The sequence below is a fragment of the Pongo pygmaeus genome, chromosome 8 (genome assembly GCF_028885625.2).
Source record: "Pongo pygmaeus isolate AG05252 chromosome 8, NHGRI_mPonPyg2-v2.0_pri, whole genome shotgun sequence".
NCBI classification, from domain to species: Eukaryota; Metazoa; Chordata; class Mammalia; order Primates; family Hominidae; genus Pongo; species Pongo pygmaeus.
Window position 1 is genome coordinate 74,050,940 of NC_072381.2, and position 18,613 is coordinate 74,069,552.

Below are 18,613 nucleotides of genomic sequence, written 5' to 3' on the forward strand. Positions count from 1 at the left end.
TAGTAGAGACAGGGTTTCACCATGTTGGCCAGCCTGGTCTCAAAATGCTGACCTCAAGTGATCCTCCAGTCTTTGGCCTCCCAAAGTGCTGGGATTACAGGCATGAGCCACCATATCTGGCCAATTTGCTTTTACTTGGGATAGCCGAGGTGGACATTCCAAGTGTTGCCCCAGGGTTATTTACATAGACTCACTATTTGTCATGGTATGATTGTTAGAGGTTTGACCCTATGTCCACCACCACTTGCTGTCATATGGCTTCATTACATTGGTAATATTATGTTAACCTCTGAAGATTTGTCAGTGTTACAGCAATAGCTTGACACTTGTGCACCCTTCTCCAATCCAGAGGATGGGCCATCAACTTGCAAAAGATACAAGGGCCAGGACCGTCTGTAAAGTTTTTAGAGGGTCACTTGATCGGGTAAGACACACCTTATCCCAGGCACAGTCATTGGCAAAATATAAAAGTTTTCCATGCCTAAAACAGGTAAACAGTTACAAAGTTTCCTCAGTCTTTTGGGATACTAGCAGGCATCATTCCACATTTAGCTCAATGTTTGTATCCCCTATACTGACGAGTAAAGAAGGGATCTAGTTAGTGCTGGTATAGAAAACAAGAGGAAATATTTGAGAAGGCTAAAATGCTAGTGGTTCAGGTAAAAGCCTTAGGTTCCCCTTTTCCTGGATAGTGATGTCTTTAGATGTGACCATAAATGCTGAGGGGACCAGTTGGGCCCTCTGGCAAGTCCAACATGGGAAAGCAGTTCCTCTAGGATTTTGGTCACAACTCTGGACCAATAGTGCTGAAACCCACTATTCCCCACTTGAAGAACAGATCCTGGGGGATGTACAAGGTCTTATAGCATGTGAAACCCAAAACTGCTGCTTTGCCAATAACAGTAAGGCCAAGTCTCCTTGCCAGGCATGGCAGCTCAAACCTGTAATCCCAGCACTTTGGGAGGCCGAAGGGGAAGGATCACTCAAGGCTCTGAGTTCCGGGCTGCAGAGAGCTTTGATGGTGCCACTGCACTCCAGCCTAGGTGACAGAGCAAGACCTTGTCTCCAAAAAAAAAAAAAAAACACAAAAAAACAAAACAGGTTTCCCTCTCAGAGGCTGGATGGAAGCGTTGTTTGCCAGGACTGCCTCAGCTATTGCCCAGGCCTCCACTTTACAAAAGTGGCGTACATACCTGCAATAATGTAGTGCCCTCTCCATGAGTCTCTTCAGAGATGAATTGCATGCTATCTTTTTTTTTTTTTGAGACGGAGTTTCGCTCTTGTTGCCCAGGCCGGAGTGCAATGGTAAGATCTTGGCTCACCGCAACCTCTGTCTCCCAGGTTCAAGTGATTCTCCTGCCTCAGCCTCCCGAGTAGCTAGGATTACAAGCATGCACCACCACGGCCGGCTAATTTTGTTTTTTTGGTAGAGACGGGGTTTTACCATGTTGGTCAGGCTGGTCTCAAACTCCCGACCTCAGGTGATCCACCCACCTTGGCCTCCCAAAGTGCTGGGATTACAGGCGTGAGCCACAGTGCCCGACTGTCCATGCTATCTTAAGGCCAGTACACTATGAGACCAGTGCTGCCCCTACTGCAGAGTGTGTACATGGAGGCATGACCCTCATTCTTGAAAACACTTGGTACTCAGATGGGTTGAGGTAACCTGTATGGATGGACACACAGTAGCTGCAGCTTTCCATACACAGGCAGATACCTTACGGTTTGAGAAGGGAATGCAGCAAAGCAGTCAATAGGCAGAACCCTGAGCTGCACAATTGGTTTGTACCCATGAGCCATGGCCTATATATAGTTCTCTGTGCAAATAGTTGGGCAGTATTCAATGATCTTTGCCAGGAGTGGTGGTTCACGTCTATAATCCCAGCACTTTTTGAGGCCGAGATTGTTTGAGCTCAGGAGATTGAGACCAGCCTGGGCAACATAATGAGGGCCTCGTCTCTACAAAAAAATTAAAAATTGGCTCGGTGTTGGCTGGGTGCGGTGGCTCACGCCTGTAATCCCAGCACTTTGGGGAGGCTGAGGCAGGTGGATCAAGAAGTCAGGAGTTCGAGACCAGCCTGACCAACATAGGGAAACCCCGTCTCTACTAAAAATACAAAAATTAGCCGGGCATGGTGGTGGGTGCCTACAGTCCCAGCTACTCGGGAGGCTCAGGCAGGAGAATGGTGTGAACCCGGGAGGCGGAGGTTGCAGCGAGCCAAGATGGCGCCACTGCATTCCAGCCTACAGCCTGGTGACAGAGCAAGACTCCGTCTAAAAAAAAAAAAGTGGCTCGGTGTTGTGGTGCATACCTGTAGTCCCAGCTACAAGGGAGACTGAGGCAGGAGGATTGCTTGAGCTCAGGAGGTTGAGGCTGCAGTGAGACATTATTGTGCCAGTGGACTCTAGCCTGGGTGACAGAGCAAGACCCTGTCTCAGTAAAAAAAAAAAAAAAGGGGACCTTATAACTTGGCTTGCCCCAGTGGGTTGGAATGACTAGCACATACTGTGGGGAGCTGCCACGTGGAAAGTTATTTGGGAAAAGCTATAAGAACTCACTGCAAACCTAATTGTGTATCATGTTTCAGCACATTGGTCAGATTCAACCCCCACCCCCCACCCCTGTAACATGGAGGCTGGTACCCTGGCAAAAATTAGAACCCTGGCTCCCTTGCAATTCTCTGAGCTAGCTGATTGGCACATACAGTGGGCATCACAGTGTATGAGTGGGCTGGCGAATAGCAAAGGGAGCAGGATTGCCCCTCTGCTATGCAGATTTAGCAGCAGCAGTCACACTGTTCAGTTTGCTCCCACCTGTGCCCCCGCTGCATCCCACATAGATCTGGACACATATATGAGACAGCCACTCCTGTGAGAGGCTGGCAGATAGACTACAATGGACCCCTGCCAGTAAGCTTGGAATAAAAGTACATACTAACATGAAGACACCATCACAGGATGGTTATAGGCCTTCCCTTGTAAAAGGGCAAACCAAATAGCCACCATTAAGGGCTTGGAACAACTCAGTGTCGCTTATGGATACTCTTGATGCATTTGTAGTGACGTAGGCACACATTTTACTGGGCATGATGTCCAAGATTGGGCACTTGAAAGGGATATAGACCAGAGATTTCATTTGCCATATAATCCCCAAGTGGCAAGGTTTATTTAAACAAAAAATGGCAATTTGAAGACACACAGTGAATATTTTTGCAATCCAGAACATTGCATGGGTGGGAGGTTTTGCTTCAGGCAAACCTTAATTTGGCCTTAATTAGAAACTTTAATTAGGGCCGAGTAAGGTGGCTTACACCTGTAATCCCAGCACTTTGTGAGGCCGAGGCAGGCAGATAACTTGAGGTCAGGAGTTTGAGACCAGCCTGGCCAACATAGTGAAACCCCATCTCTATTAAAAAATAGAAAAATTACCTGGGCGTGGTAGTGTGCGCCTGTAATCTCAGCTACTCAGGAGGCTGAGGCAGGAGAACTGCTTGAACCTGGGAGGCAGAGGTTGCAGTGAACTGAGATCATGCCACTGCACTCCAGCCTGGGCGGTAGAGGGAGACAACATCTTAAAAAAAATAAAAGAAACCTTAATTTGGGCCAGGGGTGGTGGTTCACATCTGTAATCCCAATGCTTTGGGAGGCCAAGGTGGGAAAATTGTTTGAGGCCAGGAATTGGAGACCAGCCTGCTAGGCAACATAGTGCAATCCTGTCTCTTCCAAAAAAAAAAAAAAGAGAGAGAGAGAGGGAGCGAGATAGGCATGGTGGTGGCATGCAACTGGAGTCCCAGCTACTTGTGAGGCTGAGGCAGGAGCATCACTTGAACCCAGGAGGTCTAGGCTGCAGTTAGCTATGATGGCACCACTGCACTCCAGCTTGGGCCACAGAACAAGACCCTGTTTCCAAAAAAAAAGAAAGAAATCTTAACTTGGTTGAAATACATTCTGTGCTGGTACCATACCATGGACTCAGTACCACCACTGGGGAGGGTCTATTGATCACACTTATAAAGAAAGTCTGGGCGGGGCGTGGTGGCTCATGCCTGTAATCCCAGCACTTTGGGAGGCCAAGGCAGGCAGATCACGATGTCAAGAGATCAAGACCATCCTGGCCAACATGGTGAAACCCTGTCTGTACTATAAATAGAAAAATTAGCTGGGTGTGGTGGTGCACACCTGCAGTCCCAGCTACTCGGGAGGCTGAGGCAGGAGAATCGCTTGAACCTGGGAGGTGGAGGTTGCAGTGAGCCGATATTGCGCCACTGCACTCCAGCCTGGGTGACAGAGTGAGACTCTGTCTCAAAAAAACAAAAGAGTCGGACCAGATGCATGTCTACCAGTGCTCATAACAGGCCAACAGCAAATGCTATTTAGCACTCCCCAAGACCTTGATCCAGGGAGGAGACACTTTTTTTTTTTTTTTTTTGTGATGGAGTTTTGCTCTTGTTGCCCAGGCTAGAGTGCAATGGCATGATCTTGGCTCACTGCAACCTCTGCCTCCTGGGTTCAAACAATTCTCCTGCCTCAGCCTACCGAGTAGCTGGGATTACAGGTATGCGCCACCACCCCAACCAATTTTTTATTTTTAGTAGAGACTGGGTTTCTCCCTGTTGGTCAGGCTGGTCTTGAACTCCCAACCTCAGGTGACCCACCCGCCTCGGCCTCCCAAAGTGCTGGGATTACAGGTGTGAGCCACCACGCCTGGCAAGGGGAGGAGACACTTGAATGAGGGTTGGACTGGCAACTTCCCCCAGGTTGAACAGGGCCTTTCTTGCCAAAGAGCAAGGGATTTCCTGGCCAGTGTAAGTGGTCTGTATTGATCCTGTTGGAGTCTGGGCCAAAATGCTCCACATGCCAATACATTGGAACAAGGCTTCTTCTAAAGGGAACCTTGATCAGCCGTCTGACATGGTCTTCTGCTGCTCCTGTAGTCTTACACATAATACTGGCACCTTTGTCCCTTGGGCAACGTTTGGTATGCGCACCCCCAGCCCATAATCCTTAGGCTGCCTATGTCCTCACTAACGAGATGAAACTACCATAGTCATTCCGCTTGATGGAGAAGAACTCCCCCACCAAGTATCTACTAAACATTTGTATTTCCACTCACAGTCTTCTGTTCCTCCTGGTGCTCTGCCCTACAGAAGGAGAAATGAACCTCTTTCTAGAGTGTGTTTCTCTACCCTTTCTTTCTTCCAGTGGCTCTCCTCCTGGTTTGGCTATGGGTAAATGTGGTGACAAAGGCATTTTTAATTCTGTGCCTTATATTTGACCTATGATATCTCGTCTGTTGTATTGTTGCTGCAGCCTCCGCTTACCACTAGAAAACAAACTGATGCAACATGTCACCCACACTGTGGAAATAACTTCAGCGTCTCCCACAAGGCTCAGGGGCTATTGCAGAAGAAGTAGGTGCATCAGATTGTAATAGATGCATTACAGGGGTCGAATGTGGGGACAAGAGTGACTTTATTTTGGCCGGGTGAGGTGGCTTATGCCTGTAATCCCAGCACGTTGGGAGGCCGAGGTGGGCAGATCACCTGAGATCAGGAGTTTGAGACCAGCCTGGCCAATATGGTGAAACCCCATCTCTACTAAAAATACAAAAATTAGCCGGGAATGGTGGCGTGCGCCTGTAGTCCCAGCTACTCAGGAGCTTGAGACAGGAGAATTGCTTGAACCTGGCAGGCGGAGGTTGCAGTGAGCCGAGATCGTGCCTTTGCACTCCAGCCTGGGTGACAAGAGTGAGACTCCATCTCAAAAAAAAAAAATACACAGAAAAAAATGTGTGTGTGTGTATATATGTATATATACACACACATATATATACACACACATATATATGTATGCACACACACACACATATATATACATACAAGAAAATTAGCCGAGTATGGTGGCTTGTGACTGTAATCCCAGCTACTCGGGAGGCTGGGGCAAGAGATTCGCTTGAATCCAGGAGGTGGAGGGTGCAGTGAGTGGAGATCGCGCCACTGCACTCCAGCCTGGTGACAGAGCGAGACTCTGTCTCAAAGTAATAATAATAATAATAAAAAGGAGAGAAAAGAGATAGTGAATTGTGGTAGGGACTGGTAATTTTAAATATCGTAGTTAGGCAAGGCCTCTTTCAGGTGTCATTTTGTGTAAATACTTGGAGGGGAGAGAAGGAGGAAATTACAAGGAATATCTAACAGTACAGGCAGAAGACATAGCACATGTATAGGCCCCGAAGGAAGCATGTTTGGTGTTTATGAAAAACAACAAAGAGGCCAGCATGACTGAGGGGAGTCCTAGTTGTGGAGGTCAGAGATTTAGTAGGAATTCACAAAGTCATTGTAAGGATTTCCGCTTTCTCTATGTGGAATGGGAAGCCATCAGAGGGTTTTTGTTTTTGTTTTTGTTTGTTTGTTTGAGATGGAATTTCGCTCTTGTTGCCCAGGTTGGAGTGCAATGGCACGATCTAGGCTCACAGCAACCTCTGCCTCCTGGGTTCAAGCAATTCTCCTGCCTCAGCCTCTTGAGTAGCTGGGATTACAGGTATGCGCCACCATGCCTGGTTGTGGCTCATGCCTGTAATCCCAGCACTTTGGGAGGCCGAGGCAGGCAGATCACAAGGTCAGGAGTTCAAGACCAGCCTGGCCAACATGGTGAAACCCTGTCTCTACTGAAAATACAAAAATTAGCATGGCATGGTGGCACGCACCTGTAATCCCAGTGACTCCGGAGGCTGAGGTAGGAGAATCTCTTGACTCCGGGAGGCGGAGGTTGCAGTGAGCAGAGATCGCACCACTGCACTCCAGCCTGGGTGACAGAGCAAGACTTTGTCTAAAAAAAAAAAAACCATAGTTGGAGACCGGGCACAGTGGCTCACACCTGTCACCCTAGCACTTTGGGAGGCTGAGGTGGTATTACTTGAAGCTAGGAGTTCGAGACCAGTCTGGGCAACAGAGTGAGACCTTGTCTCTACAAAAAATTTAAAAACAGGCTGGGCGAGGTGGCTCACGCGTGTAATCCCAGCATTTCAGGAGGCCAAGGCGGGTAGATCACCTGAGGTCGGAAGTTCAAGACCAACCTGGCCAACATGGTGAAACCCTGTCTCTACTAAAAATACAAAAATTAGCTGGGCCTGGTCGTGGACGCCTGTAATCCCAGCTACTTGGGAGGCTGAGGCAGGAGAATTGCTTGAACCCTGGAGGCAGAGGTTGCAGTGAGTTGAGATCGTGCCGTTACACTCCAGCCTGTGACAAGAGTGAAACTCTGTCTGAAAAAAAAAAAAAAAAAAAAGAAATTTAAAAACAAATTAGCCAGACATAGTGCTGCATGCCAGTAGTCCCAGCTACTTGGGAGGCTGAGCTGAGAGGATCACTTGAGCTCTGGAGTTTGAGGTTGCAGTGAGCAGTGAGCTGTGATCTTGCCACTGTACTTCAGCCTGAGCAAGAGACCTTGCCTCAAAAAAAAAAAAAAAAAAAAAAAAAAAAGGTTGGGGGGTGGGTGGGGCCGGGGGCAGTGATTCATGCTTGTAATCACAGAACTTTGGGAGGCCAAGGTGGGTGAATCACCTGAGGTCAGGAGTTTGAGACCAGCCTGACCAACATAGTAAAACCTTGTCTCTACTAAAAATACGAAATTAGCCAGGCCTGGTGGTGCATGCCTGTAATCCCAGCTACTTGGGAGGCTGAGGCAGGAGAATTGTTTGAAACTAGGAAGTGGTGATTGCAGTGAGCCGAGATTGTGCCATTGAACTCCAGCCTGGGCAATAAGAGGGAAACTTCAACTCAAAAAAAGAAAGAAAAAAGCCATGAGGCTGGGTGAGATCTCTAAGAGCAAATATAATCATAGAATAGAAGAGACCCATAGACTAAGCTCTGGGACACTAGGACATCTGCAAATGTACGTTTTGCAGAGGCACATGCACAGAAAAAGAAAGAGATCAGTATCTGTAAAGGGAAGGCTGGAGTAAGTATTTAGAAAAAATATGATAGGTAATTTCTGAAAGGGAGGATAAAAGTTCAGTACAACTTTGGTCACAAAGATTGGGAATGAGTTTTGTCCAGGCTGGAAGTGATGTGGGGTCCACAGTAAGAGAGAAGTGCTTGTAAATGTTGGTTAATAAATAAGAGTCTTGGATACAGTGGGACCAGGGAGATGAACCTGGAAGTTTCCTCAGAGTTTAGGGCAGAGACTTGAGGTTGGTAGGAAGCAGAGCTCAGTGGAATTTGTAAAAAGTGAAATAGAGGTTCCTCTTCAAAGACTTTCCTCTCCGTCTAATTAGGAATAAATAATAACTTCTCTTTTTTTGTTTTTTGAGACGGAGTCTCACTCTGTTGCCCAGGCTGGAGTGCTGTGGTGCGATCTCGGCTCACTGCAAGCTCCACCTCCTGGGTTCACGCCATTCTCCTGCCTCAGCCTCTCGAGTAGCTGGGACTACAGGTGCCCGCCACCACGCCCAGCTAATTTTTTGTATTTTTAATAGAGAAGGGGTTTCACCATGTTAGCCAGGATGGTCTCGATATCCTGACCTCGTGATCCGTCCACCTCAGCCTCCCAAAGTGCTGGGATTACAGGCATGAGCCACCATGCCCGGCCAACTTCTCTTAAAAGCAAAATTTATTCAAAGACCTGTGCTAACATTCTTAAATATCTGCTAGCCATAATAAAAAAAATCAATGTACTTTATGTTTTTAGCTCCCACAATTTAGTCTAAATATTTGCCCTGGCATGCTTATACTGGTCCAAGCAAGCATTAGGTCATAACCTGTTCCTCTTCCTTATTTAAAAGTGTTTTTACCTTTCTCAACATTCCACAAGTTACTTCCTCCTTCCCTTGTTCCCCTCTACCTTTGCCTCTTTTAAAAAGTTCTAAGTTACTAGCCAATCGAAACAAACACAAAATGTGAGGTCTTGTTCCAGCCAATGGAAACCGGACACAGCAGTGGGGTAGACGCGTCAGGTCATAAATGACCCTGTCTCCTTTGTTCAGTGTACTCTCCTGGCAAAACTGCTGGCAAGTGTACCCTTTCTGCAAAAAGTAAAAATGGCCTTACTAAATAAATTAAGTTTATGTTCAAGTGCTATTTATTTACGGCACCAAAAAACAAACATTTCAAACAAATTGGAGAACTAAGTGGAAGACAGATTCAGGATTGCCTGAAAAGGCAGAACTATTTGTGAAATGTGTAGGGCCGAAAAGAAAGAATCACCTGCTTTAGCAAGACTATATATATATATATATATATATATATTTTTTTTTTTTTTTTTTTTTTTTTTTTTTTTTGAGACGGAGTTTTGCTCTTGTCGCCCAGGCTGGAGTGCAACAGTGCAATCTCAGCTCACTGCAACCTCCGCCTCCCAGGTTCAAGGGATTCTCCTGCCTCAGCCTCCTGAGTAGCTGGGATTACTGGCGCCCACAGGCACCCTCAACCACGCCTGGCTAATTTTTGTATTTTTAGTAGAGACAGGGTTTCACCATGTTGGCCAGGCTGGTCTCGAACTCCTGACCTCTGGTGGTCCGCCAGCCTTGGCATCCCAAAGTGCTGGGATTACTGCGTGAGCCACCACGCCAGGCCTAGTTGTGTTTTTTTTTTTTTTTTTTTTTTTTTGCAGAGGTGGTAGGGGTGGAATGGAAGCTTAGTGGGGGATTTAGGGATGGCAGAAACTGATGTTCAGTGAGGAGCTCTGACAAGGCAGAGCTGATTTGGTGGGAGATGAAAGCAAGTCCAAACATGCCTGAAAAAGCGAGAAGTCGCAGGTTAGAAAGGCTGCATTTTAGGAGGTCAGAATACAGCTTGGAGAGCAGAGCGCAGAGGCTCACGCCTGCAATCTCAGCACTTTGGGAGGCCGAGGAGGGCGGATCCCATGAGGTCAGGAGTTCGAGACCAGCCTTGGCCAATATGTTGGAAACCCCGTCTCTACTAAAAATACAAAAATTAACCAGGGGTGGTATCGCACGCCTGTAATCCCACCTACTAGGGAGGCTGAGGCAGGAGAATTGCTTGAACCCAGGGGGCGGAGGTTGCAGTGAGCAGAGATCTGGCCACTGCACTCCAGCCTGGGCAACAGAATGAGACTGCGTCTCAAAAAAAAAAAAAAAAAAGCGCGATAGGCGATTACTGGTCAGTGGTCAATATAGGTCAAGGGACAAGACAGGAGAGAGCTTTCTAAGGTTGTGGGCTTTTTTATTTTTTATTTTTTTGAGGCGTAGTCTCGCTGTGTCGCCCAGGCTGGAGTGCAATGGTGCGATCTAGGCTCACTGCAACCTCTGCCTCCTGGGTTCAACCAATTCTCCTGCCTCAGCCTCCCCAGTGGCTGGGATTACAGGCGCCCGCCCTCACGCCTGGCTAATTTTTTGTATTTTTAGTAAAGACGGGGTTTCACCATGTTCGTCAGGCTAGTCTTTTTTTTTTTTTTTTTTTTTTTAGACGGAGTCTCACTCTGTCACCCAGGCTAGAGTGCAGTGGCGCTATCATCTCAGCTCACTGCAACCTCTGCCTCTTGGATTCAAGTGATTCTCCTACTTCAGCCTCTCGAGTAGCTGGGATTACAGGTGCTCGCCACCACGCCCGGCTAATTTCTGTATTTTTAGTAGAGACGGGGTTTCACCATATTGGCCAGGCTGGTCTCGAACTCCTGACCTTGTGATCCGCCCGCCTCAGCCTCCCAAAGTGCTGGGATTGTAGGCGTGAGCCACCGCGCCCGGCCTCCAGGCTAGTCTTGAACTCTTGACCTCACATGATCGGTCCGCCTGGGCCTTCCAAAGTGCTGGGATTACAGGCGTGAGCCACCGCGCCCGTCCAGGTTGTGGGTTTTAATGGGACCATCTCACTGCCTACCGTTTCCTTTTTCCGTCCGAACAGAAGGGGCCTGAGCAGTGAGCTGACAGTGGCGACGCCCGGTGAGGCGGGATGGGGGAGTTTACGAGCCTGGGTGACGCCCCCTTCCACGTCCTGGCCCCGCCCCTCCCGGCAGAGCCCCTTGGCGCGTGACACAGGCCCCGCCCTTGCCGTACGCCATCAGCCGGCGCCGCGCCGCCGGGTGTTACTCTGCCCCGCCGGCGGGGCGGTCAGTATCCTGTCACCGCCTGTTCTGGCTATGGTACCGTCCGGTGTTCTGTAAGTTGGCAACCTAGGCTCCTGACGCGACCCTGGTCCTGATGGCGGCGGCGGCGGCCGCGGCAGCCCTGGCGGCGGCCGATCCCCCTCCCGCAATGCCGCAGGCGGCAGGGGCCGGAGGGCCCACAACCCGCAGAGACTTCTACTGGCTGCGCTCCTTTCTGGCCGGAGGTGGGTCCATGCCACGAAGAGCCAGCCGCGCTCTGGGTGGCGGGGGCAGGATTGTGGGCAAGTGGGATGCAAGCGGCCTCTATGACGTTCCTGGACTCTGGCTGCTTCAATGTTCTGTTAGATGTCTGCCCTGACCTGCTCTAACCTCTTTCTAGTAATCACTTGACTAATGACAGCCAGGTTATGGGGAGTGGGACCTTTGGCACTCCGGCAGAGGCTGGGGAGGTGGAAGGTCTGAATCAGGCACCCATTCTTCAGGGCTGGATAACAGGGAAAAGAGGAGGATCCCTTACAGAGACCCTGGGGTTTTAGTGAGACATGCTGGGCACTCCTTTCTTTTATAAAAACCATGAGTGACCCAGTGTAGACTTGGATTTTGCTGTTTGCTTAAAGGAAAACAAATATTGCAGATCAGCTTTTTAATGACGACTGGAAAATTGTGCAAAACTGTCTACAGCCAAAACTGGTTCCAGTGATTCTAGTAAACTGTGACACAGTACTTGACAAGCCCTATTATTGATGTGACTTTGGGATCAAAAAGTTCATATTGTCTCTTAGGAATTTCCTGGGCCTTCAAGCTCCACCCTTCCTTAATTACTTCTCTGGGTTGTCATTACTTAATTATTTAAGATTCAAAAATTTAAAAATTCCACATTGAGGTTGTGTGCAGTGGCTCACTACTATAGTCCCAGTTACTAGGGAAGCTGAGGCAGGAAGACTGCTTGAGCCCAGGAGATCGAGGCTCCAGTAAGCCATGATCACACCACTACCCTCCAGCCTGAGCTACAGAGAGAGACCCTCTCCTAAAAGAAGAAAAAAACAAAAACAAACAAAAAAACAATAAAAATTCGCTGGGCAGGGTGGCTCACGCCTGTAATCCCAGCACTGGGAGATTGAGGTGGGCAGATCACTTGCAGTCAGGAGTTTGAGTCCAGCCTCGCCAACATGGTGAAACCCTGTCTCTACTAAAACTACAAAAATTTGTCAGGTGTGGTGGCACTCGCCTGTAATCCCAGCACTTTGGGAGACTGAGGTGGGCAGATCACTTGAAGTCAGGAGTTTGAGACCAGCCTGGCCAACATGGTGAAACCCTGTCTCTACTAAAACTACAAAAATTTGTCAGGCATGGTGGCACTCGCCTGTAATCCCAGCTACTCAGGAGGCTAAGGCAGGAGAATCGCCTAAATCACTGCGGAGGTTGCAGTGAGCCGAGATCCTGCCATTGCACTCCAGTCTGGGTGACAGAGACACTCCATCCCAAAAACAAAATAAAATAAAACAAAAAAAACCTCACATTATGAGGATTTGTAGAAAGATAATATCTGAAGACTGCAGCAGTATTAATTTTGTTGTTGTTGTTGTTGTTGTTTTGAGACAGAGTCTCACTCCCTCACCCAGGCTGGAGTGCAGTGGCATGATCTCGGCTCACTGCAACCTCTGCTTCCTGGGTTCAAGTGATTCTCCTGACCCAGCTTCCCAAGTAGCTGGGATTACAGGGGAATGCCACCGTGCCTGGCTAATTTATTTATTTATTTATTTTTGAGACGGTGTCTTACTCTGTCACCCAGGCTGGAGTACAGTGGTGCCATCTCAGCTCACTGCAACCTTTGCCTCCTGGGTTCAAGAGATTCTCCTGCCTCAGCCTCCCGAGTAGCTAGGACTATAGGTGTGTGCCACCACACCCAGCTAATTTTGTATGTTTAGTAGAGATGGAGTTTCACCATGTTGGCCAGGATGGTCTCGATCTCTTTTTTTTTTTTTTTTTTTGAGATGGAGTCTCTGTTGCCCAGGCTGGAGTGCAGTGGCATGCTCTCGGCTCGCTGCAATCTCCGCCTCCCGGGTTCACGCCATTCTTCTGCCTCAGCCTCCCGAGTAGCTGGGACTACAGGTGCCCGCCACCATGCCTGGCTAATTTTTTGTATTTTTAGTAGAGACGGGGTTTCACCATATTAGCCAGGATGGTCTCGATCTCCTGACCTCGTGATCCGCCCGCTTCCGCCTCCCATAGTGCTGGGATTACAGGCGTGAGCCACCACGCCTGGCCTGGTCTCGATCTTTTGACCTCGTGATCCACCCACCTTGGCCTCCCAGAGTGGTGGGATTACAGGCATGAGCCACTGTGCCTGGCCCTAATTTTTATATTTTTAGCAGAGACAGGGTTTTACCATGTTGGCCAGGCTGGTCTCGGACTCCTGGCCTCAAGCAATCTGCTCACCTCTGCCTCCCAAAGTGCTGGGATTAAAGGCATGAGCCACCAATCCAGGCTTCGGAATTTAATTATTTTGTTCTTTTGCTGATAAAATGACATTTAGGCCAGATGAGGTGTCTCACGCCTGTAATCCCAGCACTTCAGGAGGCTCAGGTGGGCAGATCACCTGAGGTCAGGAGTTCAAGACCATCCTGGCCAACATGGCAAAACCCCATCTCTACTAAAAATACAAAAAAACTAGCCAGGCTTGGTGGCACGTGCCTGTAGTCCCAGCTACTTGGGAAGCTAAGGCATGAGAATCGCTTCAACCTGGGTGGTGGAGGTTGTTGTGAGACAAGATCGCTCCACTGTACTCCAGCCTGGGCAACAGAGCAAGACTCCCTCTCAATTAAAAAAAAAATGACATTTATTCACATGGAAAATATTCGAGTTCCAACTATGTGCCTCTGACTTGCTTGGTATAAATCAGAGAACAAAAGATCTATGGCCGGGTGCAGTGGTTCAGGCCTCTATTCCCAGCACTTTGGGAGGCTCAGTAGGGGGGATAGCTTGAGCTAATGAGTTGGAGACCAGCCTGGGCAACATAGTGACACCCAGTCTGTACAAAAAATACAAAAATTAGCTGGGTATGGTAGCGCCCACATGTTGTAGTCCCAGCTACTCAGGAGGCTGCGGCAGGAGAATCACTTAAACGTGAGAGACGGAGGTTGCAGTAAGCCCAGATTGCAGCACTGCACTCCAGCCTGAGCAATAGAGCCAGATTCCGTGAAAGGGAAAAAAAAAGAGCTATCGTTGTTGGCTAAGTTAAATGCACTTTGACAAACATGTTGTGTAATGACCACCACAGTCAAACTATAGAGTAGTTCCAAAATATTTCCACTTTTATTTTTTTTTTGAGACATTCTCGCTTTGTTGCCTAGGCTGGAGTGCAGTCCCCCGATTATCACTGCAACCTCCACCTCCCGTGTTCAAGTGATCCTCCTGTCTCAGCTTCCAGAGTAGCTGGGACTACAGGTGGGTGCCACCACTTCTGGCTAATTTTGTTTTTTTTTGTTTGAGAAGGAATCTCACTCTGTTGCCTAGGCTAGAGTGCAGTGGTGCAATCTTGGCTCACTACAACCTCCAGCTCCCAGGTTCAAGTGATTCATTCTCCTGCCTCAGCCTCCCGAGTAGCTGGGACTACAGGCGTATGTCACCCCACCCGGCTAATTTTTTGTATTTTTAGTAGAGACGGGGTTTCACCGTGTTAGCAAGGATAGTCTTGATCTCCTGACCTCATGATCCGCCTGCCTCGGCCTCCGAAAGTGCTGGGATTACAGGCGTGAGCCACCGTGCCTGGCCTAATTTTTGTATTTTCAGTGGAGACCGGGTTTCACCATTCTGGCCAGACTGGTCTCGAATTCCTGACCTCAAGTGATCCACCTGCCTTGGCCTCCCAGTGTGTTAGAATTACAGGCATGAGCCACTGTGCCCGGCTTTATTTTCACTTTTCTTTGACATTCCTCTCCTCTCATCTGTAACCTCTGTCAACCACTGATCTGTTTTTCTATCTCTGTAGTCTTGACTTTTCCAGAATGTTATATAAATTGAGTCATACAGTATGTAGTCTTTTGAGTTTGACTTCCATCACTTACCTTAATGCGTTTAAGATTCATTCACATTGCACGTATAAGTAATGTATTTCCTTCTTTTCTTTTTTCTTTTTTTTTTTGAGACAGAGTCTCGCTCTGTTGTCCAGGCTGGAGTGCAGTGGCACGATCTCAGCTCACTGCAACTTCCAGCTCCCAAGTTCAAGCGATTTTACTGCCTCAGCCTCCCAATTAGCTGGGACTACAGGTGCGCGCCATCACGCCCAGCTAATTTTTGTATGTTTAGTAGAGACGGGTTTCACTATGTTGGCCAGACTGGTCTCCAATTCCTGACCTCAAGTGATCTGCCCACCTCGGCATCCCAAAGTGTTAAGATGACAGGCGTGACCCACTGCACCAATCCTCATTGTGTTTATTTTTTATTTATTGAGATGGAGTCTTGCTTTGTCACCCAGGCTGGATGCAGTGACACCATCTCCGCTCACTGAAACATCTGCTTCTTGGGTTCAAGCGATTCTGCCACCTCAGACTCCAGAGTAGTTGGGATTACAGGTGTGTTGCTCGGCTAATTTTTGTACTGTTAGTAGAGATGGGGTTTTGCCATGTTGGCCAGGCTGGTCTTGAACTGAGCTTAAGTGATCCTCCTGCCTCAGCCCGCCAAAGTGCTGGGATTACAGGCATTAACCACCACAGCCGGCCGGTTTTAATTAGAAACTGTCAAAGTATTTCTAAAGTGTCTGTTCCATTTTGTATCCCCACTGCCTTGTTGGCACTTGATATTAAATGTGAGTATGTGTGTGTCTGTGTGTTCCTTTTTTTTTGGAGACGGAGTCTCACTTTGTCACCAGGCTGGAGTGCAGTGGCATGATCTCGGCTCACTGCAACCTCTGCCTCCCAAGTTCAAGCGATTCTCCTGCCTCAGCCTCCCGAGTAGCTGGGACTGCAGGCATGTGCCGCCATGCCAGCTAACTTTTTGTATTTTTAGTGGAGACGGGGTTTCACCATGTTAGCCAGGATGGTCTCGATCTCCTGACCTCGGGATTCATCCGCCTCAACCTCCCAAAGTGCTGGGATTACAGATGTGAGGCACCATGCCCGGCCCTTCGCCTGGCTAATTTCTGTATTTTATTTTATTTTATTTTTTGAGACAGAGTTTCGCTGTTGTTGCCCAGGCTGGAGTGCAATGGTGCGATCGTGAATCACTGCAACCTCTGCCTCCTGGGTTCAAGCAATTCTCCTGCCTCAGCCTCCCGAGTAGCTGGGATTACAGGCATGTGCCACCATGCCCAGCTAATTTTTGTATTTTTAGTAGAGATGGTGCTTCTCCATGTTGGTCAGGCTGGTTTCGAACTTCTGACCTCAGGTGATCTGCCTGCCTCGGACTTCCAAAGTGCTGGGATTACAGGTGTGGGCCACTGCGCCCAGCCTAATTTTTGTATTTTTAGTAGAGACGGGGTTTCACCAAGTTGGCCAGGCTGGTCTTGAAATCCTGACCTCAAGTGATCCTCCCACCTAGGCCTCCCAAGGTGCTGGGATTATAGGCATGAGCCATTGTGCCCAGGTGAATTGTTTATTTACAGATTGTCTATCTAATGTTTTTTGAACATGGATGACTGGTGGTAACTAAAACTGCAGAAAGTGAAATTGCAGATAAGGGAGGACTATGGTAGTGTGAAAGCAAGTTAAGATACTATTAAATAGGCTGGGTGCGGTGGCTCATGCCTGTAATCCCAGTACTTTGGGAGGTAGAGGTGGGTGGATGACGAGATCAGGAGTTCAAAAACAGCCTGGCCAACATGGTGAAATCCTCTCTCTACTAAAGATAAAAAAAAAAAAAATTAGCTGGGCGAGGCAGCGGGTTCCTGTAATCCCACCTACTTGGGAGGCTGGGACAGGAGAATCACTTGAACCTGGGAGGTGGAGGTTGTAGTGAGCCGAGATCGCACCATTGCACTCCAGCCTGGAAAAAAAAAAAATAGATACTATTAAATAAAAGTACTTATTGAATACATTCTAAACAATTTCTCTTTTTTTTTTTTTTTGAGACGGAGTTTCGTTCTTGTCGCCCAGGCTGGAGTGCAGTGGTGTGATCTCGGCTCACCGCGACCTATGCCTCCCGGGTTCAAGCAGTTCTCCTGCCCCAGCTTTCCAAGTATCTGGGATTATAAGCATGTGCCACCACACCCGGCTAATTTTTGTATTTTTAGTAGAGATGGGGTTTCACCATGTTGGCTAGGCTGGTCTCGAACTCCTGACCTCAGATGATCTGCCCACCTCGGCCTCCCAAAGTGCTGGGAATACAGGCGAGAGCCACTGCACCTGGCCTAAATAATTCATTATACAGTTAATTCATACACAACTGAGAAGATAATGTACAATATTCTGAAACCAAATGTAACCAAATGCATATTATTTTTAGTTTATCCATAATTTTGGATAGCTATGATTATGATTTACTCTTTTTTTTTTTTTTTTTTTTTTTTCTGAGACGAAGTCTCACTCTGTCACCCAGGCTGGAGTGCAGTGGCGCAATCTCAGCTCACTGAGACTTCTGCCTCCCAGGTTCAGGCAATTCTCTGCCTCAGCCTCCCGAGTAGCTGGGATTACAGGTGCCCACCACCACACCTGGCTAATTTTTGTATTTTTAGTAGAGACAAGGTTTCACCATCTTGGCCAGGCTGATCTTGAACTCCTGACCTCGTGATCCACCCACCTCGGCCTCCCAAAGTGCTGGGATTACAGGCATGAGCCACTGCACCCAGCCTTTTTTTGTTTTTTGAGATGGTGTTTCATTCTTGTTGCCCAGGCTGGAGTGCAATGGTGTGATCTCAGCTCACCACAACCTCTGCCTCCCAAGTTCAAGTGATTCTCCTGCCTCAGCCTCCCAAGTAGCTGGGATTACAGGCATGCGCCATCACGCCGGGCTAATTTTGTATTTTTAGTAGAAACAGGGTTTCTCCATGTTGGTCGGGCTGGTCTCAAACTCCCGACCTCAGGTGATCTGCCCGCCTTGGCCTCCCAAAGCGCTGGGATTACAGGTATGAGTCACCGCACCTGGCCAACTATTATTTTCATTGGTTCGGATAAGAGAGCTTTGATATGGAAACGTAGTGGATATAATATTTGAGTAAAAAATACGTTTTATTTATTTATTTATTTTATTTGTTTTTTTGAGACAGAGACCTGCTCTGTTGCTCCGGTTGGAGTGCAATGGTGTGGTCTCGGCTCACTGTTACCTCTGCTTCCTGGGTTCACGCAATTCTTCTGCCTCAGCCTCCCAAGTAGCTGGGATTACATGCACGCACCACCACGCCCGGCTAATTTTTGTGTTTTTAGTAGAGATGGGATTTTACCATGTTGGCCAGGCTGATCTTGAACTCCTGACCTTGTGATCCGCCCTCCTCATGATTACAGGCATGAGCCACTGCTCCCAGCCACAGTTTATTTTTGGATATCTCAGAATATGGATTTTTAAAATTAAAATTTTATTTTATTTGTGTTTTCTTTTTTTTTTCTTTTTTTAAGACATAGTC

At 48.0% G+C, this 18,613-nt stretch overlaps 2 protein-coding genes across 4 annotated transcripts in view; one reads left to right on the top strand and one right to left on the bottom strand.

Annotated features, from left to right (window-relative positions):
* TET1 (tet methylcytosine dioxygenase 1) overlaps nt 1–11,345 on the bottom strand; it is a 168,820-nt gene extending 157,475 nt beyond the window's left edge. The window contains exon 1 of the mRNA XM_063670530.1: nt 10,833–11,345. The gene's annotated coding sequence lies outside the window, so the exon portion shown is untranslated. The remainder of the gene's footprint in view (nt 1–10,832) is intronic.
* The window catches only part of SLC25A16 (solute carrier family 25 member 16), a 48,153-nt gene continuing 40,309 nt past the window's right edge, over nt 10,770–18,613 (top strand). Inside the window, exons 1-2 of one of the 3 annotated variants that reach the window (XM_054436681.2) lie at nt 11,160–11,282; nt 15,536–15,632. Coding sequence is in view for 2 of the 3 variants with exons in the window: in XM_054436680.2 (XP_054292655.1) it covers nt 11,153–11,282 (130 nt within the window). In the remaining variant the exon portion in view is untranslated. Of the gene's footprint in view, nt 11,283–15,535; nt 15,633–18,613 lie in introns of all 3 variants that reach the window. The other 2 variants (XM_054436680.2, XM_054436682.2) reach the window with 2 other exon arrangements.